Source organism: Octopus sinensis, linkage group LG1, assembly GCF_006345805.1.
Source record: "Octopus sinensis linkage group LG1, ASM634580v1, whole genome shotgun sequence".
NCBI classification, from domain to species: Eukaryota; Metazoa; Mollusca; class Cephalopoda; order Octopoda; family Octopodidae; genus Octopus; species Octopus sinensis.
In genome coordinates this window covers 100,034,196-100,058,162 of record NC_042997.1, presented here as the reverse complement: position 1 = coordinate 100,058,162, position 23,967 = coordinate 100,034,196, and the positions used below count along the sequence as shown (strand labels likewise).

The following is a 23,967-nucleotide window of genomic DNA, read 5'->3' as shown; positions in this document are numbered from 1 at the left end:
CATTTTATAATGTCAGTCCTGAAATATTTAAAACCCAGAACTATTGAGCATGCAGGTAAATGAATTTCAACAAGTGAAGGAATGTCAAGCTTTCAAGTGGATTCTTATATTCATCATCGCCACCGTCAGTAACCAAAAATATATTTCAAAACTGCTTCAAAATAGGTTACTTAGAATCTGGTGACAGTGTTCTTGCCAAAAACAACTTTCGATTTTGAAGGCATCTTGCCTCTCGACCAGACGGAAATCTGTTTTTATAAGACGGTAAAATGAAAGAGGAAATTGTTTACATTAAATGGATTACATTTCGGTGTGAGGATAATATACCCGCTTCAATTTCTCTAATCATTACTTCCAGACAACCAAATGTTTGCGACGACTGCATGACTACATGACAGTCTTCGCACACCTCAACAAGTAGTTACTACGATTTCTGGGCTTTTGCATGAGAATATGTTAATCATATACACACATGCATATTGACAAACGTCTGCATCGTTATCGGTCAGATGGAACCAAGTCTATATTGTTTTAATGTTTTTCTAACCTGTTTGGATGAAAATCTGATTTTCACCAACAAACCATGTGTAAATATGAATGGGGGTAATTGCTTTAATGCTTTTATAACCTGCTCGAATGAAAATATGATTTTTGCCAACAAACCACGTACAGACATGAATGGAAGGGAAAGAAAAATAGGGAGAAAAAGGGAAAAGGAATGAAAAACTTTAAAAAAAAAGTCTAAATCACTATATCCTGCAGCGATCACAGTAAGCTCACCACAAATTGTACAGAAAACAATATTCACACAAATCTGTAGGTAGATGCATACCAGACACAAAATGAAAAGAAATCACGGCATTTTGCCTGAGTCACTGTAACATCTATTACAAAAACACTAATGATCTGCTCTCTGTTCTTTTTCCTTGCATTTCAGCGCTTTTGATCTTGAACTGAACTATCCAACAGTTTATCTTGTTTTGCTCTATTCCCTCTGCCACTTTGGAGAATGTCGCATGTGTGTGACTCTTTAAACGTTTCTGATAACGCTCTGTAAAGTTTTGCTACCTTTTTCCCCCTCTCTTAGCCCCCCCCCTTATTCTTGTATATTCTTGCTTTCTCTCCCAACCACTGGCAACTGGTGCTTGATGGGGTTGCCACCACTTTAACCTATCTATTCTTGGTGGCGGAGGCATGTGTCAAACGACCAAGAGACCTGCTTGGTGGAGCGACTATGTGAAAATAGATCAACCACTGACCTCTCATTCTCCACCAACTTTGGTATGCTCGAGAGAAGCTAACCTCTCTCCACCACGGGTTCTAAACGGAATTAACCCTGCCAAATTCACCACTCCTACAACTTTTAACTCTCTCCCCACACTACCCGACCTCTGTTCTAGTCTAGCCGTTGGAACCAATGCTGCCTGCTTACCCTGCCTCCTCTGCTAACTCACTTCCTCAATTGAGTTCCTCACCTATCGCTCAATACTAGCGCACCACCTAACTGTACTTGCACTAGCTGATACCTAAAGGCAATTAATTGTCACCGGTGCCGCCAAAATTACTACAGGAGTTGTGTCCACATCACCAAGGCTCAAGCCGAACGTCTTCCACACAGGACCTGCAGTCAGTGCCATTTCAGCCCCAATGCACTCCTTGGAGATGCCTCACACTCCAACAACCAGCTCTCTACTGAGGACTTTGCTGCAGCCCTCCAGGGTTTATCTAAATTGAAGCTCATTAACCAGATCCCCAAGGGAGCTTGGAATAACTTTGCTCACATGCTCTCCAGCTTGTTGAAAAATGTATGTTTATCCAACAATGCGTTCAACTGGCAGAAACTGTTTCTATTCCCTCACATCTCTCTCCACGTGCACGATGTGAAATCAGGCTCCCTTATATCCTCTCTCAAGTGACAGTTCTAGTTATTTGAGTCCACCCTGACTACTTCTCACCTCAATTTGACATTGAGCACGGAGCCTATCGACAGGCAACTGATAAACTTCAAGCGCGCAGTCAATGCCAAATTCAGCAAATTTTCAATAAAAGAGGCTGTCCATCTCCTTTCTCCTCTGTCCTCCCTTGCTCTGTGTAACTCTGAGTCTCTTAGATGTCTGAAAGAGAAGCACTCATTGGCACCCTCAGATAATTAACTAAACTGGCCCGATCTCCCAGAATACTTGAGACCGGTCTTCACCTCTGATAACATCAGAAAGGCAGTTTCATCCTTCGCTGCTGGTTCAGGTGCAGGAATTGATGGCCTTTAGCCTCAACACCTCAAGGACGGTATCTCCTTAACAGCAGTTGACACTGGACTTGAACTTTTGGAAAATTTGACTCAGTTTGTGAACCAGTTCTCTTCAGTGAACGTCCTATTCTTTAGTGCAAAATTATTTGGGCTCACTAAGCACAATGGAGACCTGTGCCCCATTGCGGTTGGCTGCACCCTTCGCCATCTCACTGCAAAGGTGTGCTTACAATTGGTCTCTAGCATATTGGAGGAGTAATTTTTCCCCCACCCAGCTAGGAGTGGGCACCAAATTGGGATGTGAAGCTGCTGTTCACACTATCAGAGCCTATGCCAACTTGCTCTCCTTGTCACCCAAGGTCATCCTCAAACTTGACCTTAAGAATGCCTTTAACTCCATCAACCGCAATGCTGTCCTCAGCTCAGTAAGAGAGAAGGTCCCACAACTCTACCGCCTTGCATGGCAAGCTTATCGGGAACCCTCCTATCTCTTTCAGTGACCAAATCATCATCACCTCAGGAGACCAACAGGGCAACCCACTTGGGCCCGCTCTGGGCATTGATGATATCACCAAGATGGGGGTTGAGCTAGACCTCAATGTTTGGTATCTCAATGATGCTTGTTTGCAGGGACTTTCAGACAGGGTTCTTGCCATTGCAAACATGATGGTTGGGGAGCTTGGTCACTGGGATCTCCAAGTAAATAGTTGCAAATGTGAGCTCTGGATCCTCAACCACCTGGCTTCTCAACATCAACCAATGATTGACCTTTTTGCTGAGTCCTTCCCTTCCATTACAGTCCATCCCCCATAGGCTTGGTGCTTCTTAGGAGCCTCAATCACTGACCTTGCCTTTGAGTCCATCTTCCAGTCAAAAGTGGCTGCCCTTGAACAATTGCTGAAAAATATTGAAGCCATCAAACCCCATCAAGGTTTCTTCATACTTAGGAATTACCTCTTGATCCCTAAGCTTCTATATTTGCTCAGAGTCAGCTCATCTTACCGATTCCCATTGTGCCTCTAATGCTTTGACAACCTAATCTTTGAGAGACTCAAATGCTTGGTCAATGTCAGACTCTCTCTAATGTCCCACAATCAGGCTGCATTGCCCAAGTGATTTGGGGGTCTTGGTCTTCATAAGTGTTCGTCCCTCTCTCCCCCCTGCTTCCTTTCCTCCACTCATGCCTGCTCCATCCTGGTGGACCTCTCCAACACTGGAAGGAATTGGGTTTGTCTACTCCTGAGAAGGTGGCGGACTGTTGGAGTCAGAGAGCTGAGGACAACATAATTTTGAAGGCCAGCTTCAACTTCTTCATCCAGTTGGACTAGTTTTCAGGGTGCTGCTTACTGTCTGCTGGCGCCAAATACTCAGGTGACCGGATTAATGCCATCCCTGTGGCTAATGTTGGTGGCCTACTCAGCTTGGACAAACTTTGTGTCTCCATTGCCCTCAGAGTGGGAGCTGACGTATGCATGGGTTTGATCTGTCTTTGTGGCAGGCTCCTCGACTCCACAGGCCTCCATGGTCCTTCTTGCCACCTGAATGCTGGTCGCTTCATGTGTCATACAAAGTTGAACCTTATACTCAAGATGAGCTTGGCCTGAGCAAACATTCCCTTCATCTTAGAACCATCTGGATTGTCCAGATGTGATGGGAAAGGACCTGATAGCCTCACCTTGTGCCATTGGTCATGAGGCAGATGCCTTGTCTGAGATGTCACAGTTAGCAACTCCTTTGCATTTTCTCACATCCTGGATGCTGCAGTCAGGGTGAGATCTACAGCTTCTGTGGCCGAACTGAACAAAATCCTGAAATACTGCAATCTGTTGACCAACTACATTTTCCATCCTATGGCATTTGAGACATTTGGTTGGGGTCAGACCACTAACTGTGAGTTTCCTTTGTTCATGGGCAACTCGCCTAGTAGAGTAACTGGTGAGGCTCATGAGAGTGCTTAGCTGTTCCAGTGCATTAGCCTTGGCAAACTAGATACTGAAAGAAGGCAGAGGGGATCCTAGATTCATTAACTAAGTCACATTTGTATAATAATAACAATAACTTACATTATTTACATTTGACAGATATTTGTCCTCATCTTGTTTGTTGTTAACACAACGTTTTGGCTGATATACCCACCAGCCTTCATCAGGTGACTTGGGGAAATTTCGAACCTGGGTTTTCATTCTCAAGGTATTTTTCGATGTTGATATTAATATTATTATTTAGCTCACTGCCTGGAATCGAACTCAGAATCTTGGGGTTAGTAGCCCATGCTCTTAACCACTATGCCTATATGCCCAAGGGCCTGAACAACAATATCATCATCATCACCACCACCATCGAAAAATACCTTAGGGATGAGAACCCAGGTTCGAAATTTCCCCAAGACACCTGATGAAGGCTGGAGGGTATATTAGCTGAAACATGTTAACAACAAACAAGATGAGGACAAATATCCATCAACTGTAAATAAGGTACATAATTCCTCATCTCTTAAATATAGAACAACAATAACTTAGCTGTTGATTCAAGAAACAGCAATTGATCAAGTAGTTGATTCACATATATATGCATCTAGGAGGCATGAAAATTTTTACATTTACCTTCATATATAAAAATGAACTGAAATTAACAAAATTATACTAGAAATAGCAGCCAAATCACACCATGCATGCAAATATGCACACAAACAAAATACTACATGATACTACAAGAGTATGCATGCAGGTGCATAAATGCACACACACACACATACACACAATTATTGTATGCATTAAACAGATCAGGTTTCAAGAACAGAGAAGTTCAATGATCAAACACTTCTCACATTGTTATTTAACTTCATGTTTTTACACAGTAAATATCTCTTACCATATCATTGGCAATTTTTGCATTGTAATCAATGTCATATTTTCTTTACAGACTGTGTAAAGATTTCTACAGAAAGTATATGCAAAATAAATGATTATGTGTTATTTTTTTGCTTTGTCATCTTTGATATTGTTGATTGATCCTGTCAATTTTAGGTTGCTTAGTATGTGTGTATATATGAATGTCATTATTCAGTTTATTCAAGATTTCTTGCCAAGAGAGAAAGCGCCAGTTTCTAACCTAGATCCAAGGCTTCTTCATTGGAATTTCAACAACACCCAAAGGGTATTTTTGTATGTATGTATATATATGTGCAGATTCGTATGTTTTGTTTTATGTATGTATTCTTATGCATATAGTTGCATGTCTAGACATGTTCATATATACTTAAATGATAAACTTCTGGAAAGTTTTACAAATTTTTACAGTTCTAGTGCTGGCTTGGATCTGTAGTCTTTGAATTAGCTTTCTCTTTTCTGGTTTTGAGAAGCCTAATTTCTCAATGTGTGTATGTATGTATTTTTATTTTTGTGTGTGTGTGTGTTTTTTTTGAAAAAAGATGTTTTTAATCAAAAACTAATTATATAAAAAGTTGTTCAAAAAAGCTTATTAACACAAACCTGACAGAAAAGTTTTTGTGTAAGTGAACTGTCTTCAGGTTTTCAAACACTCGTGGTATAAGGTGATCTGTGTATGGATGTGGATGTGTGTGTGTATACAGATCAGATCAGAGAAGAAATATGTCAGGTTATGAAGATCACATTCAACAAAATAAGATTTTAACAGAGAAAATAGCTTCAGAATTGTTTGAGATTTACAGTATTTAGTTATGACCCTTTACGTTCTGAGTTCAGATCCCTTCACAGTCTGATAAATTCTTATGGTACTCACATATGAAACAGAAACAAAAAACAGCACCTACTCAAAGTCAGAAGCTACTTCAGTTCTAAACAACTACTGGCACAAATGTACCCTTCACTAGAGCACTGTTTATATACCTGAGGCAGAGTATATAGACTGTACAAAAACCTGTATGGAACACACAAAAAAAAAAAAGGAAAGGAAAGAAAAGCCATTTCCTGACTAATTGGCAGACTTTTATGTACTACAATCACCAGCACATTACTATCGTATTACAATTCTGGTTACAACAGTTATTACCTCCAAAAACTATTATATGCATACCACACCCACATAAACCACCTTAATTCATCTGTCTTACATAATTTCTATAGAGTTTCAGTTCTCATACTTGAACAATTTAGCATTTCAATCATTGGTGACCAGTTAGATGCAATGAATGCCATATGTGTAGTCAGATCTGGTAGATTGAGGTACGAGTTGCAAGTTGAATGTGTGAACTGCATAAGCAAGGCTTTTTAGGTGATACATTAAGATTGCTATGGAAGGGTTCTGCATGGTAGATTTGCTCACCATTCTGGCACTAACAAATTTACATTGATGAGTCTCTTTAACATTCAAATAGGCTGTATCAGCCCCAAAATATTCTGCTTATTTTATGCTCAAACTGGCTAGGTCAGGCATCTTATGCCTACCCAACAATGTCAATCTAAAAATAAACAATCACATCATCAAAATCTCAGAGTTATGAGATAATGCATGATTAATTCAAAACAATATGAATAAATGAACATTATATTTGACAGAGTAATCTGGATGCTAAAGGGTTAAAGTTTCTGGTCACTTATTCAACATCATTTTAATGTCCACTTCTCCATGCCTGCAGATTTTCTACAGCTGGATACCCTTCCTGTCACCAACTCTCACCTATTTTCATGCAAGGTAATATTTCCTTTTGGCCAGACATACTCTTGCAGAATATTAGAAATAAATGATACTGTTTCTATGACAGTGACAACCATTTTACAATTATCATATGATGCCAAAACAAGGAAACATACACACATTCATGCACACACATGCATGCATTCGTGCACACACACACTGGGCCTTTTTTCAGTTTCTGTCTAACAAAATCACTCACAAGACACTTGCCCAAAGTGCCACAGAGTGCAACTGAACCTGGAACCATGTGGTTGGGAGCAAACGTTTTATCACACATACATACTTGTGTCTAGCAATACCTGCACCTTGTTGGAACAAATGCCCTATTGTTTTGGTACTATTCCTTAATGCTGGATATAGCCTTTAACGCAGTCATTGAACCAAGGTTCCTTGGTTCTTTTGGTTCTGTGGAAGAATTCCACATAAAACCTTGTGTGGATCTGCAGCACATTTGGAAGAAATTACAACAGCTTTGTATACTTTAATTTTTACTTACTGCTTAATTTTGTTTTCATGTCCAGCTTTATTAGTAATATCGCTTCCCTTGGTCTGCATCAGCCTTGTAGAGTGAAAAGAGGTACACTATATGGCCAGCATATAGTACTACCAAGGACTTAGCCTTTGCAAAGGACAATCTAAAGAACAACTAAATCTCTTGAGACTAAAGGATGTGTAAAAATGAACACTTCCTTCTGCAAGCCTAGATTTGAAACCGAATCTAAGAATTCTAAGTCGTCCAAACCACCACGATCACCAGGCACTAGAAAAGGTTTTCTTTGTCCTGTTAAAAAGTGATTGATCATCTCCCTTTGACCTATGACCTCAGCCGTGTCAGGCGAAGTTCAAATGAAGAGGAGCTGACCTATTTAGGCATAATCTCTGCTGCAATATGTCTGTCCTTCTAGCTGCCACAATCGTTATAAAGATGGTGGTCAGCAGAGGGACAGACAAGAAAGGCCTAGGAGGCAGACGAGAAAGGTCTACGACATGACAGAAGGTTTTTGGCAAACTGCAGAAACCGAGAGAAATGATCTAAAGAAGTTCCACGGTAGACAATTGTCTCAGATGAACTACACATGCACGCATGCACACACACACACATACAAACATATCCATTTCTGACGTATCACTTCCACAGATGTACTCTGTTTCTATTTCTAGCAACTCGTAGCAGTTGTCAACATATGCATGTAGTGAAGAATTATGTGTACCAACGACAAATTAAGTCCAGTGAATAAATTATTTTAACTATGAATTGATTCATTCACTTGTTTACTTCAAAGGCATCCACATTCCTATCGCATTTGTTCACCTGATACACATCTAACCACTACAGATGTTTAGGTATGTTAAGTATATACTTATGTATGTTTATTACCCTAAAATTTAGCTCATTTTATTGTTTAATTTTCAACAGAATGAAGGCCAATTGGTAAACTAGTAGAGTGTAACTTATACACTGAGTTCATCATCCTTTAGCATCCTTATTCCATGTTGGAATGGGTTGGGAAGTTTGAGAGACTCTGACAGGTCAGAGGATCATGTTGGGCTTTAATGTCTATTTTAGCATGGTTTCTATGGTTTGATGCTCTTCCTAATGCTAAACACTTTACAGTGTGTACTGAATGTTTTTTTTTCGTGTGTCACTGGCACTTGTGAGGTCACCAAGTAGCTTTCAAGACGAGACCCTTTGATCAAGAGGTGTGTAATATTGAGGGAAGCAGCTTATGTCAAGTGTTGAGAGGCAGGAGTATGATAGAGAGATAGGAACAGATGACGTGCTGTAGACACAGTTATCCCATCAGGTAAAGGAGAGAAGATGGTGGTGATGAGGTGTCAGGTTGTACCCTCAAGATACAAGATGGGGAATGTGAGAGGGATGGAGAACAGAGTAACAGGTGAGGAGGATAAGAGCAAAGCATCAGATAGATTCACAACAATATATTCTTTTATCCTCTTTTACTTGTTTTAGTCTTTTTGACTGTGGCCATGCTGAAGCACTGCATTGAGAGGTTTTTAGTGTAACAAATTGACCACAGGACTTATTTGTAAGCCTAGTACTTATTCTATTGATCTCTTCTGCTGAACTGCTAAGTTACAGAGACATGAACACACCAACACCAGTTGACAAACACACATATGACAGGCTTCTTTCAGTTTCTGTTTACCAAATCTACTCACAAGGCTTTACCAAATCTACTGCCCAAGGTGCCATGCAGTGGGACTGAACCCGGAACTATGTGACTGGAAAGCAAGCTTCTTACCACATAGCACATCTGTACCTATATTGCAGATCACAAAACAAGAGTTCAAAACATATACAAACCAACAATTTTGAAATATTTTCATTTTCAACAAATTAGCAGTGTAAATAAAGGACAATATGAAGTTTTCATTCCGTGAATGCATTAAAGTACTAAATTGCAATGGTTGTCAAAAACTCCATTTTGTTTTGTGTAAACTACGATGATTTGGAAAAATTAACACCATTATTGTATGACTTCAACAGTTGACTTGGATTTTCTAAAAAGAAAAACAGTATCCTACTCAGGTGGCTACATGCCTCTTACCTTGATAAATCAGTTGAAACAGTATCTATATCCTAGATGTCACTCAAAAGTAGTAATTTAAAACTAAATTTCCATTAGATCAGCAATATAAAAATTTACACCAATTCTTCTGACAATCAAATATATATATATATATTTTTTTTAGTAAATTTTATTTCATAATTGTAATATAGGGGAAAATAAGTATAAAAACATGGAAACATAATAAACTTTTGTTTTTTATTTTACCTTTCGCCGTCCTAGATGAATTTAGTCCCATTATTAAAGTAAATATCACTAGAATAAAACTGGCTTATATTTATGCAGATTGATTACCTGAAGATTGCGCCAAGCAACCTGAAAAGAGAGAGGAAAAGAGAAAAATCTATTAAAACAAAACGATTATGAGATACTTTTTCAGAAACTATACTTTATAAATATACAAACCTTCTTTTCAGGTGCTGAATACTATCTTTCCTTCTCATGTTCCCTCCCATGTCCCTTTCCTAATTTTCAGAGTTGGCACTGTCAATGTAGGCACATTGAAAGGTAGGTCTAGCGAGATAGTTGAGATGCTTGAATGGAGGCATGTTGATGTATGTTGCATCCAAGAGGTAAGGTGGACAGGAGCTTCAACCAGGTTCATCACAGGCAAGACACATAGTTGTGACTCAACTAAATCCGCTAACAAGTTTTCCATGATTTTATGGATTTTTCATAAAATGTGTACAACAAAACGTGTTACTCCTCTACTGAGTTGTTAATTTTTTCACATGTATCTTTTTAAAAAATTCCTTGGCATGAAAAAAAAAATTTTTTCAACGTCATCCATGTGAATTTGCTTATATCCTCATCGCCACTGTTATGATGTGGATCCTCATCCACATGTATGTTATTGTTGGCACTGTAATATTTTTGTCGCCACTATTATGTTGTGGTGGTCTTCCATGTCTTATTATCTTTGGCTTGCTGATAGCTCCACAAAATAGTGACTTTGAAACATCTACCTTGAGGGTAACTAAAACTTGACTATATTATGTAACTGACACTAACTTCAACTGAGAACTCGTACAATGACTCTACTATTACTGGCCTCTGTCTGACTTTATAGTGGCTGGTCATACCACTTTGTCACGTGGGAAGGGGTGTACCATTTTCACTACAACATAGAGTATGATGCAGTACAATATATGCATTACTAATAGTCTTTAGTGTGTGTAATCACAGTAATATGTACACATGCATAACTATAATAACTAACACAAGTCTTACAACTATGGTAATCTGTACACATCATACACACAACCATGGTAATATACAACTGTTTCATATGACCATAGTAACATATATAAGCATTACACATAACATGAATCATATGCAAACATTACATACAAGCATGTCAACACATACAGACATTATACATAAGCAGAACAATATATAAAGGCATTATGCATAAGCATAGCAACACAGACGTTTCATAAAACCACAACAATCTATATAATAAGTTACCAAAGAAATCTTACATGGCCACTCAACATGCTAGAAATAGTAACCAAATTTCATTAGATCATACCCTGCCAATGAGGAAGCCCATGCGTGATTGTTCAACCTGCTAGAAATAATTATATTTATCCAAATATCCAAAATGCATCTTAGCATCTTTAAAAAAGGAAGGACAAGGACATACTAGTGTAGTCCTAAACAGGAGTGGGTGCTAAAAAGTTCCTGGCTTTGGGTAAAAGAAAATACAAGAGAATCAGTTAATCATGATCTGATCCAACATATTTCCCTCTCAGATTGACACACTTGTTGCAATGGCCCTTCAGTTTTTCTAAGCCCTGTATAAGAACTTGGAAGGTTAAGCCTCCAACTAGGCCTTTTGCGATACTCTTAAAACCAGGATCTTTTCAGCACACTCTCGTATGTATGTGTGTGTATGTATATATATATATGAAGAGGTGGTGAAAAGTTTCTGGCTTTGGGTAAAAAATATAGGAGGATCAGTTAATTATGATTTTATCCAACATATTTACCTCTTAGATTCACACACTTATTGTAGCAGTCCTTCAGTTTTTCTAAGCCTTGTAAAAGAACTTAGAAGGTCGGGCCTCCAGCCAGGCCTTTTATGGTACCCTTAAAGCCAGGAACTTTTCAGCACCCCTTCGTATGCAATGCAAGGAAAAAAGAAAGGGTCAAGGCTGGCATATCTCATTTTTTGATCATACGTTTACTTAGCCAAGGTGTCCTGGGGCTAACAACAATGATTTACTATCTACTTATTAAATCCTACCATGACAGAGCTGAAAAATGGTAAGAGGCCAAAGTACTTTATGAAATATTTTGATCTAATTTCAGAAAATATCTTAAGTAAACCAGCAGCCAATGTTTTTATGTACTAAATACTCACAAAATGCACCATCTTTCCAAGATGAATCATAATGCAAACCTTGTTTAACACAATTGTTAAAAAGTCATGTCTCAATGTTTCTTTATTAAATACTTGACATCAATGTAGAACCTGTTTGTTAGACATTCTAAAAAGATGAGTCAAACAATACTGGGTCTTGTTAATACAAAGGTAGAAATGTTTTATCAGGTGTAGTAGGAAAGGTAAGCATTTTCAAGTGTATATTTCTTTTTGAGAATAAAAGGTTAATACAGAGTGAACTTATGAAACTTCCTCAAAATTCTTAGTTACTATATATTTCTTTTCTTTTCTTAATCCAGCTTACACAGTACTGAAGCAAACAAACATGTCAACTAACTTAGATTGTCATTAAGCTCAAGCTCAAGGTGTACATTCATTAAATTCTCAAACAATTTGCTCTCTTATTGACCTCATTGCATAAATTTTCCCAGTTAAGAATATTTAGCTATTAATAATAATTTTAATGATTAAGGATGTCTGAACAAGTGTTATTGCATGAAAGAGAATCATAAATAACTGATGGGAATTAAATCCATTCTTAGTTGATGTTGTGCATTAGCCACTGTACTATGAGTATAGCTTGACTATAGAATATTAGTAGGTTATCATATCACAGTGTTTAATACCTCAAAATACTAATTCAGAGACACAGTAGCCTCAGGTAGTTTTCCTATTTGGCTAGTTCCTGTCAACCCTCCTACTCATGCAAGCATGGAAGATGGACATTAAATGATGATGATATGGGTTCAATTCCTACTGGTTCTTACTTTTGATCCCTTTTTATATCTCTATCATACTACAGTTTCAGTTTTAATTGCAGATATTTTACATTCAGTCAATGGATTATGTCTCAAACTATTAAATTAAATTTCCATATTCTTATTTATGCACTATTTTCTACTCCCAAACACAGAAGTCTTTGCAGATCTTTTACTGACATTGTTTTTCTCTCTCATCTATTTGTCTCACTCTGAGAGAAAACAATTTTATTAGTTTTACAGACTCAGAATCTTTAATTTAATTCTTTTGTGTCAATAAAAATATCTCAGTCATATTCCAACCAAAACATTTCCATCACACATATGTTTCTTCAGTAAATTCCTTTCATATGCCTCTTTCTTTTCCAGGAATATATTTTTGCAAAGTGATAAAGACAGACAAAGGAAGGATTAAGAGGAAGTATTGCAGAAGCATAGGGCTGTGCCCGAGAACATTATGGCTCACAAGATGACATAGAATAAAAATGCCAATGCCAAAATTTTAGAAAATATTAAAATTATGGTAATGATAGTGAAATTGATGAACATGATGATGATGATAGTGGAGATGATATTTATCAAGTACCTTTTTCTCTACATATACTTTTTCCTATACATGTTCTCATGTTCTTCATTGCATACTTTCCATTCCTTTGTTTCACTGTGTATTTACTATCATGAATTTTTAAACTTCCTTTAGAATTCCACACAATATATTGCAGTTGTTCTATCATTTATAAAATATATTGTATAGAAAAAGTGATAGTGACTAACTGGAGGACTGATTTTGAAAATTAATAATTCATGAGATTGGTTGAAAACAAAAGGATCACCAGATGATCGATTGCAAGTCTTGAGCTGTCCATTTCAAACTTCAGACATCTTTAAAAAAGAATTGTCTATTTTACCACACACACGTTTTTGTGGAGAGGTTAAATATATTTAGCTAAAATAAGAACAGAAGCATACATTGACACATACACACATGGAGGTTTGATAAGGTGGATGGATAGACGGATATTTGAAGTTATTGCTCAAACTACAGCTGTGGTAAAAGACACATGAACACAGTGCCATGTAGTGGGATTGAACCAAAATCCATACCTACACCAACATGTATAAGTAAATTTTATTGCTGAACTCTTCAATCCATTAAAAGGTTAACAGTGATTTAAAAAAATAAAAATAAACAATGTTGCAATAATCACTAATTTTTAAAGGAGTTTCCATGCTCAAAAATACTATGATGTGTAATTGTGTGTGTACATACATTCATACATATATGCAGGAGAGAGTAAGAGAGGAGGGGTGAGTTGCAAACTAAATATGTTACAGACAGACAGATTTGAGAAAAATCATTAAAGTGATTAAAACCTTCAGCCATAAATTATCATGAGAATTTTTAGTTAATTTACATTCCATTTATTGATTTAATATTCCAGTTAATGAAATGTCATTATTTCACTTCACTCCTAAATTTTTGATTATTTTCATGATCATCTGAAACCAAAAACTGTGTATTTCTTTAGAAATATGGTCATGGAAGGATTAACTTTACTCAATTCAGCCTTTAGATCTGTATCAGTAAGATGGATAAATTTAGTGCTATGTTAACAAAGGTAACATTGATTTTAAAATATAAAAATAAACAATGTCATTATTTAGTCTTTTTTTTTTCTCAAACCATGTTGTATCAGATCCAGATCACTAAGAATGAAATGTCCAATTTTGAACTGAAAGTTTAATTTACTTTATCTCAACAAAAAGCAATGCAGTTAATCAAAGTATGCACCTAAATTATCAATACAATTTTGCCATTTTATCGGTAGCTAGTTTATGCCGACAGTGAAGAATTCTAGAGAGCAAGAGGTGATGAAATCACAAAAGGCTGATATTGCATCTTCCCAGATTTGAAATTTTTTTCTTGCAAAAAGTTGTCTAATATCTGGAAAAGATGATAGTCAGTTGGTGTAAAGTCTGGTGTATATGATGGATGGCAGAGTACTTCCAAGTTCAATTCCTGTAACTTGCATAGCTTTCTTTAGGCAACATGTGGTTGAGCATTGTCTTGCAAGGGAATAGGCCTGTCTCTATTGACCAATCTTGGTTGTTTAATTGCAAGTTCACTCATCATTACATCCAATTGGTTGATGTACACATCTGCTGTAATTGACTTACCAGGTCTCATGAAGCTGTAGTAGTTAGCACCAGTGCTGGACCATCAAACAGATACCATTAGCTGTTTTTAGGTGAATATTCTTATTCGTCTCTATACAACCACCATGCAGAATGCTTACTATTGTTGAAAAGAATCCATTTTTCATCACATATTACAATATGATGCAAAAGTGGTTTGCTTTTATGCTATGACAGCAAAGAATAGTAAATTTTAAGACGATGTGTCATTTGATGATCTTTCAGTTCAAGTGGTACCCACTTGTCCAGCATCTTTACCTTGCTGATTTGTTTCCGATGGTCCAATACAGTTCAAATTGAAACATCAAACCTTGCTGCTAACGCATGCATAGTTTGAGATGTATTCGTTTCCACTACAGTTTCCAGCTCATCATTATCCATCTTAGTCTCAGGTCTACCACAAGGCTGATTTTCAAGAGTAAAGTCACCAGATCAGAACTTCTCAAATCATTAACGTACAGTGTGTTCATTCACCACATCATCACCAAGCACCTCATTGATGTTTCAAGCTGTCTGGGAGGCATTGGTTCCATGACAGAACTCATTTTCATAAGCAACATAAATCCATGGGTTCACAAAAATTGATTTACAAGAGAAAACTCACAATATAATCAGACACCATGAATTGCATTTCACAAAGTGATGATGTAACTCTTCAATGTTGTAAAACAAAGAATTGTCAGGATAAAATATTAGAGTTAATGACTGTCAAACTTGGTGCATAAGAAAATCAGACATTTCATTCTTAATGACCTGATAATATTCACTAATTTTTAAAGGGGTTTCAATGCTCAGAAATGCTATCATGTGTAAGTACTGAAAATATTTATGTACTCTCTTGTTGAGTGCATGTAAACTGGAAAATACTAAGGTTATTTTGATGTATATTTCATGGAATAATAAATATGTACAGCAAGTTGAATCTTGGAGATTGGTATCAAAAGAGTTAAAGACATTGAACTACTGCTTTTGAAAATAATAAACTTCTTTTAAAAGATATAAGTTTATTACAAAATGGCAACAAAATGATGAGCCTTCAACCATTCTTTGAATTTCTGTTAAGAAAACTTATGAATAAATACATTTTTCTCATTTAAATTTTAATAAGTTATTTTCTTTACAATAAGAAATGCCATGTGTCTGTCTGTCTGTCTCTCTATCAATCTACCCATCTATCTATCAACCACCATTTTACCTCAATCTCTCACCCAATATACAAATAACCCAGATAACTCAGACTCTGTCCACATCAGTTTCCTCCACTCAATCATTTCAGAAAAGAGTTGAAAGATTATTTTCTTACAGCTATTTTAAAATCCAATATCGATCAGTTTGTCATGAATGAAGAACATGTAATTTCACAAAGTCAAGCAAATGATACAGTGACAGTATTTTAAATCTCTGTTTTTACTTTGATTACTCACATAATATTCCCCTCTCTTGCATTCTTCCACTGTATGCATGTATGTGTGTGCATGTATTTTGAAAGAAAATGATGGATCTCCATTTAAGAAAACTTATAAATAAATATTCGTTTTTTTTCTTTTTGAAATTTCAATAAGTTACTTTCTTTGCAAGTGGCCAGTTATATGTTACTCTCAGTAGGGTTGCGGATCCATCAAAAGTAAAGATTTTTGTTCGACAAAGTCAACTTACTATACCAAGAGAATCTCGCAGGCATCACAGTTACCAAAATGTTAAATTCACTTAAAATATTGATTGTCAAAATTAGCTAGCTGTGGTTTGTTGCATAGAATATATGTAGAAATAAAAACATAAAAACTAACATGTATTTTTATGTATCAAAATATTTCTTTCATATCAATAGTGTTTTACCTTCATTTACTTCATTCTTTGTTGAATATATTTCAATGAAACGAAGTATGGCTTATTCAAAGTATAAAACACCAACTCATGCCACTAGTTTAAGTATCACGGAATTACCAGTGGTATGGGGTGGTTATGGCACAGCATAATGTCTGTACATTATGAGAACAATTTATCAACAAATAAGCAGTCCATTTGAGTCTAGTCCTCTTAACCCAATCATTTTTAACTTGGGATGCCACAATATTCTGAAACTGTTACTGCAAGCTCTCAAAGATGATCAAACAATTTTCTTTAGACATTTTCTTAGTGTTAAAATTTGAGGATACAATTTCTGTCACCATACTCATTTTTAAGGTTATAAAATAAAGAAGGAAAGTGAGTGAGGGCAAATGAAAATCACTGTTCTAACCACTCATCTACTGTATGATATGATATATATATTATGTAAACTAAAGCTAATTCAGACTATTAATCAAACTCATTAAAAGTAGGTGTGGTAGATGAGTCGCACAATCAACATTGTTTGCTTAAATATACATCAGGTAAACATTAATACGTTAATTATATCCAGTAATGACAACAGTAATATTAAAGGGGGAAATCAATAGATTGAAAAACTGGAAGCTCTGCAAACAAATAGATATGATATTAAGTTAATTTTACTCTGATAAGGAAATGAGACAGAATAGAGATAGGGTTTAAGATGTGTGTGGAGAGAGAGGGAGAGAGAGAGTGGGAGTGCATGTAAACATCACTGTATGAGAATGGTTCTTTACAAGCTTCAGTGTTGTAGTTGCTGTTGAGTATTCAAAGTCAAGTGAGATCCAACTATTGACTTATGGCTCAGGAGAGGTTGATTTAATAGTGGTAAATAAGACGTGTACATATCCAACAACAAAACCAAAAGCAAGCATCAGGAGCAAGTCAGCTTATGTTGATGAAGAGTTTTAACATACAATCAAAAATTTGGGAAGAGAGAATTGCATATAAAAATTCAGTTTTAAAACTTTGGGGGCTATCAATCCAATTGTTAGAGTGAATATTTACAATATTTATATCAGTCAATTTAACCATTGATCTTCATCAGGTGTCTCATTACTAGGCATGCATAATGTGTAGCATGGTGAATAGGGATATCCCTACATTTTAACTGAATCAACGAAGATCGTATAGCCATATTGTAAATCTTTATATAAAATGGGTGTTAATCTGGGAAATTATAATTTCACATCAGATATTTTGACTTAACCAATTATGCATAAGGTACTGGTGGTATTTATCCTTAAGTCAGCCCTGAACACCAGGCCTCTGATCAAAGGCATTCCAGCCATGGCAGCTTCATACTATTCTCAAACAGTACACTTTTTAAAATATTTTTTGTAAATAGATTGGATTTTAATTTGAGTGTTACTTAGTGCATGTCTATTTTGTGAGTATGTATGTGCAAACATATATGGCACTTGAAATTTATCCAGAATTTGCTATACTTGTTGACTAATTTATATGACTCTGTGTGTGTGTGTGTGTGTATGTGTGTGTGTTTGTGTGTGTGTGCATGTGTGCGTGTGTGTATGTGTGTGTGTGTGTGTGTGTGTGTGTGTGTGTGTGTGTGTGTGTGTGTGTGTGCATTTTGAATTCTAATGTTTAGTTGTGTTTGTATGCATTTCATGGTTTTGCATAGATATTTGTATGCAAATACACCACTATTTCATACATACATACATATCCATGCACATAGATGCCAATAATAATTGGTACCCTTGCTTTTGTGAGTAAAATGCTTGATGGGCAATCTGAATAAACATTCAGAAAAAGAAATCAGCCAGCTAACTCTCACATTATAACTACAATCTGTAAAGGGAACAGTAAAAATATGCAAGACTTTCTTGAGAAAGCATGAATTTGTTTTTGTTATCTGCATTTCAATGATGGAGCTTTGTATCTTTGATAGGAACCAGCTCCTTCCTTACAAGATTTCAAATAATTAAAAATAGAAGAGAACATAATACACACACACACACACACACACACACACACACACACAAATACCAAATTATTTTTAAAAGAAGGATATTAAAAATAGATATAGTAATCCCTTACATAATAAGGCAACTCTAAAATACTGATTATTTTGTTGTTTTTAAAATAACACCAAACCAAACAGGTTAGAAGTAAATGGAAATTTTAAAATATTTATAAGACATGGTTTAGTTTAGCGGTTCTCAACTTGATCCCACATGGCCATTGGGGGGGGGGGGGCATATAAGATTTTTGTAGTTAAAATCTATCAGTAATAAATTGGTTATACTTATACAATACACAAAATATTTTAACAGTTTTTTTATACAACCCCTAATGACAATTATAAAAATATAATAGGATTTTTTAAACATGGAATGTCTCTAAGGGTCCATCTGCATAAAACCAGAATTGAAGGGATCCATAGGTAAACAATGCTTCAGAAACATTGGTTTAGTTGATGGCTCTCAGAAACTGGGTCCCTTGAACTGACTTACACTTAATTTAAATACTTTTTTTGTTTCATTTCATTAAACCACCATAAAATTTTCTGTTACATTCCCGGAAGTCTGATTAAAATTCATAGCATAGATCACCGCCATAAATTTCTTCAACAGGTTTACAGTGTAGGGTAATAAATCACTTGAATTAAATTAAGCCAAAGTGGTTTAGATTGATGGATAAGAGTTTACTGCCTTAGTGCCAGGTACTGTTGTTTGATTAGTTAACTAATGTGGATTTATCAGTTAGATAAGAGCTTAGTGTCATAAATCTCTCTGGCTGGTCATACTTTGACTAAGTTCATCAACATACAACTGAAATTTTCTGTGTCCTGGTAAATGTATTAACAAGCCCAAGCTAACATTCTTCACTTTTATTTGAAAAAAAAATTATATAACAATGATAACAACAATAATGATGATCATGATCATGGTGATGATGATGATAGTGGTGGTAGCAGTTGTAGTGGTGGTGGCAGTGGTGATAGAAAGGGAAAAATCAATTATTGGTTGAATGATTAGTGTTGTAGCTGATTGAACACTGATAATTTTGGAAATATTTGATAATACATAGATGTGTGACTATATGGTAAGAAGTTTGTTTTCCAATCACACGGTTTCAGGATTAGTCCCATTGCATGGCACCTCTTCTACTATAGCTCCAGGACAGCCAAAGCTTTGTGAGTGGATTTGATAAAAGGAAACTGAAAGAAGTCTGTTGTGTGTGTGTGTGCACATGCATTACTATCTCCTCGCCATGACATCACATGATAGTTGTAAATGATTGTCACTGTCATACAAACAGTGTCCATTGTAAAAACATGTCTGGTCATGAGGAAATATTGCCTTACTTGGAAACAGGTGAGAGTTGGTGATGGAAAGAGCATCCAGCCATAGAAAATTAGTCTCAACAAATTCTGCCTGACTCATGTAAGAATGGAAAAGCTGATAAAAAGAGTAAAGCCCTCCCCTTAGGTCATGAATGACCATGAGATTGCACTTAGAAAGTTCCCCTCCAAGGCACAAGTCTGTGGAAGATTGTTTATGGACGGCCAGAAGTCGCCCATGCATACCAGTCTCCCCTCTCCACACCACTGATGTTATCCAAAGGAAAGGCAAAAGCTGATACAGCTTGGCACCAGTGATGTTACAGTTTATTTCTAGACCTGAGTAAACTAGAGCAATGTGAAATAAAGTGTCTTGCTCAAGAACACAACACACAACCTGATTCAGGAATCAAACTCACTACCTCATGATTGTGAGCCCCATGCACCACTGAGCCATGCACCTTTACATAAAAGTTGATATTAAAATGATAATTATATACATATATATATATTGTTGTATTTTGGGATGAGTATTTATTTATTTTTTTCCAAATAAACACACACACTATATATTTGTTCTTCACTTGTTTATTACTGTTCTTATGTTAAAATAAGAACAGTAATAAATGAGTGAAGAACAAATATATAGTGCATGTGTTTATGTGGCAAAAATAAAAAGAAGAACATCCTGAAATACAACAATATTTGTTTCAACACATGGTTTTACATCAAGGATCTCACAACACAAAATTCTAAATGTATATATATATACCCATCAAGCTGGCACATAAAAGCACCCACTACACTCACAGGGTGGTTGGTGTTAGGAAGGGCATCCAGCCATAGAAAGCCATGCCAAATCAGAGTGGAGTCTGGTGCAGCCTTCCAGCTTACCAGCCCTGGTCAAACTGTCCAACTCATGCCAGCTTGGACAACAGATGTTAATTGATGATATATATATATATACACTGTAGAAGACCCAATGTTCAGGAACTTGGTGTTAGAGAGCCATGTGATACAAAAGCAAATTTTATATTCACATAATCAAGCCTATATTTAACAAATTCATTAGAGTGTTATGTGAAATAAACCGTATCCTAGCAAAGAAATGGCATCATTTTATAAGAAACAATAGCAGTTTATAACAATTTCTTAAATTTATAGCTGATAGAGGAAACTGGTTATTGTTGTGTTTTAAGCCTTTCTTGAGGATATTAACAGAAATGTACAGTTTTCATACCAGTATCCTTCAAACCATTTCTATTTTTATGATGCAAACTAATTGTTTTAACCCTTTAGTGTTTAAACCAGCCATATCTGGTCCAAGTAGTCAACCTGCTTTATATTCAAACTGACCAGATCTGGTCCCTCACACCTATGCTAAAATGTCATTTTAAAAATTAACAATTACATGATTGGACTCCTCAAAGCTACAAGATAATGCCTGATTAATTCAAAACAATGTGAATAAAGAAGTATTACATTTGACAGAGTAATCTGAAAGTAGTCCAAATGAAAAAAAAAAATCTTTCATCAAAATTTCATTCTGATTTGTATTCCTTAAACCAGCATTGTAATGACAAAGTTATTTTACTAATTTCTTCATTATTTCCAAAGTTAATTGAAACAAGAGCAGTATATTTCCACAGAAATATGAAGAAATGCTTATGGCCATATCACATTGAATGCACTGGTTCTTGTCTGATCACCGAAGTTAAACAACATTGAGCCCAGTTAGTACTTCGATGTGTAATCACTTGGGAAACCTAGGTGCTGTAAGCATCTCACACTTTTTTGAGGTGGTGCTCCAGCATGGCCGCAAATGAAGAATAAATATGGTAACAAAATGGCTAAACTGAAGAATAAATATGGTAACAAAATGGCTAAACTGGATGAGAACTGATTACTTCGCCATGCCTTTAGCGGTGTGAAGAAGAATAAGAAGCAGGGCAGACTTGTTAGCAACCAAATAAGATGAAATACTTCTTGACCTAAAATATAAAATCAGACAATGAAAAAAAATTTTTCTCACGTTCTAATTTATTTATTTATTCATCATAATCCACATAGCCAAGTAATTTGAATTATGTGTAAAAGGATGAACAGTAAAGACCCCCCCTTTGGTCATAAATGACCATGGGATTGCACCAACAAAGTTCTCCTCTGAGGCACAAATCCAGGCAAGTTTGTTTATGGAAGACCAGCAGTTACCCATGCATACCAGCCTCTCCTTGCCATACCACCAATGTTATCCAAGGCAAAGGCCAATACAGCTTGGCACCAGTGACATTGCAACTCATTTCTACAGCTGAGTGAACTGAAGCAATGTGAAAATAAAGTGTCTTGCTCAAGAACAAAACATACAATCTGGTCTGGGAATTGAACTCACTACCTCATGATTGTGAGCCCCATGTTCTAAGCACTGAGCCATGTGCCTTGAATCATTCATGTGTTAACTAAGGGAAACATTCCACAGTTTGACATTAACCCTTTCCTTACTGTATTTCTGTTGAGATGCTCTGTGTTTCTTTCAATTACTTTAAATATAACAAAGAATTTAGTAAAATAACTTAGCTATCATTCAGTTAGTGTTAGGAACATAAATTGTGACTAAGGTTTGGTGGAAGATTTTATTTCAAAACTTATGAAAACAAGACATTTGTACTCAGAGCCAGAGCCAGTTTCAGCCAGGTTGGTAACGAAAAGGTTAAACTGGTTGTCCTGGCACACCTAAAATTAAACAGAGCTTAATTGAAAAGTTTTTGCTTCTGATTTTCAAAAGTCAAATTAATTGATTGAAAGTGTCATAATATTTAGTTTGTTCTCATTGACATATTCCTATTGTTACATCTTTTGTATCAGTCTGACATGCTTACACTCCTCCTGCACCTCCTCTCTCTGTCTGATTTTGTGCACACACACATGCATGAATACACACATATATGCATGCACACACACACACGTGTGCACATACACATGCATGATTTTGCTTAGGTATATTGATAATAATCATGAGTTATTAGAACTCAATGTGCATTTGAATAAAAGTATTAGGCAACTAGAGTGTAATATCAATTAATGAATGACAAAGGAACATCAATTACATAACTTCATTAGCTGTGTGTGTGTGTGTCTTTTATCTTTTACTTATTTCAGTCATTAGACTGTGGCCATGCTGGGGCACCACCTTGCAGAATTTTTAGTTGAATAAATCGACACTAGTATTTAGTTTTTTTTTTGTTAAGCCCACTACTTATTTTAGTGGTCATTTTTGCTGAGCAGCTAAGTTATGAAGATGTAAACACACCAATACTGGTTGTCAGGCAGTGATGGGGGGACAGACACAGCCACAAAGACACACTCACACACACATATATCATCATCATCATTGTCATCATCATTTAGTGTCCATTTTCTATGGTCCAGGAATCAAAACCACAATCTTACGATCATGAGTCCGACACCCTTACTACTAAGCCATGTGCCTGCACTCTGTGGAGCTGTAACAGGCTCCAGCCTGATTTTGGTTTGGTGTCTATGGCTGGATTCTCTTCCTAATGCCAACCACTCTAACAGTGTAGTGGATGCCTTTTATGGGTCACCAGCACTGTCCTCAATTATGACTTCACTTGGCTTGACAAGACTTCTCAAGCACAGCAAATCACCAAATGTCTCAATCACTTGTCATTGGCTCCATCAATCTCAACATCCAAAGATCATGCCTCACCACCCTGTCCCATGTCTTCCTGGGTCTAACTCTTCCAAAGGTTCCCTCCACAGTTATATATATATATATATATATATATATATATAATATATATATATATATACATACATACATACATACATACATACATATATACATACATACATACATACATATATATATATATATATATATATATATATATATATATATATACTCTTTTACTTGT

General features: G+C 36.1%; 1 protein-coding gene and 1 pseudogene across 5 annotated transcripts in view; one reads left to right on the top strand and one right to left on the bottom strand.

The window, feature by feature from the left end:
• LOC115213836 (apoptosis-inducing factor 3) overlaps positions 1-23,967 on the bottom strand; it is an 88,591-nt gene that overhangs the window by 41,534 nt on the left and 23,090 nt on the right. For 3 of the 5 annotated variants that reach the window (XM_036503231.1, XM_036503224.1, XM_036503247.1), the window contains one exon: positions 9,811-9,831. In XM_036503231.1, coding sequence (XP_036359124.1) covers positions 9,811-9,831 — 21 coding nt within the window. Of the gene's footprint in view, positions 1-9,723; positions 9,832-23,967 lie in introns of all 5 variants that reach the window. The other 2 variants (XM_036503240.1, XM_029782755.2) reach the window with 1 other exon arrangement.
• On the top strand, positions 21,696-21,814 carry LOC115220733 (annotated as a pseudogene).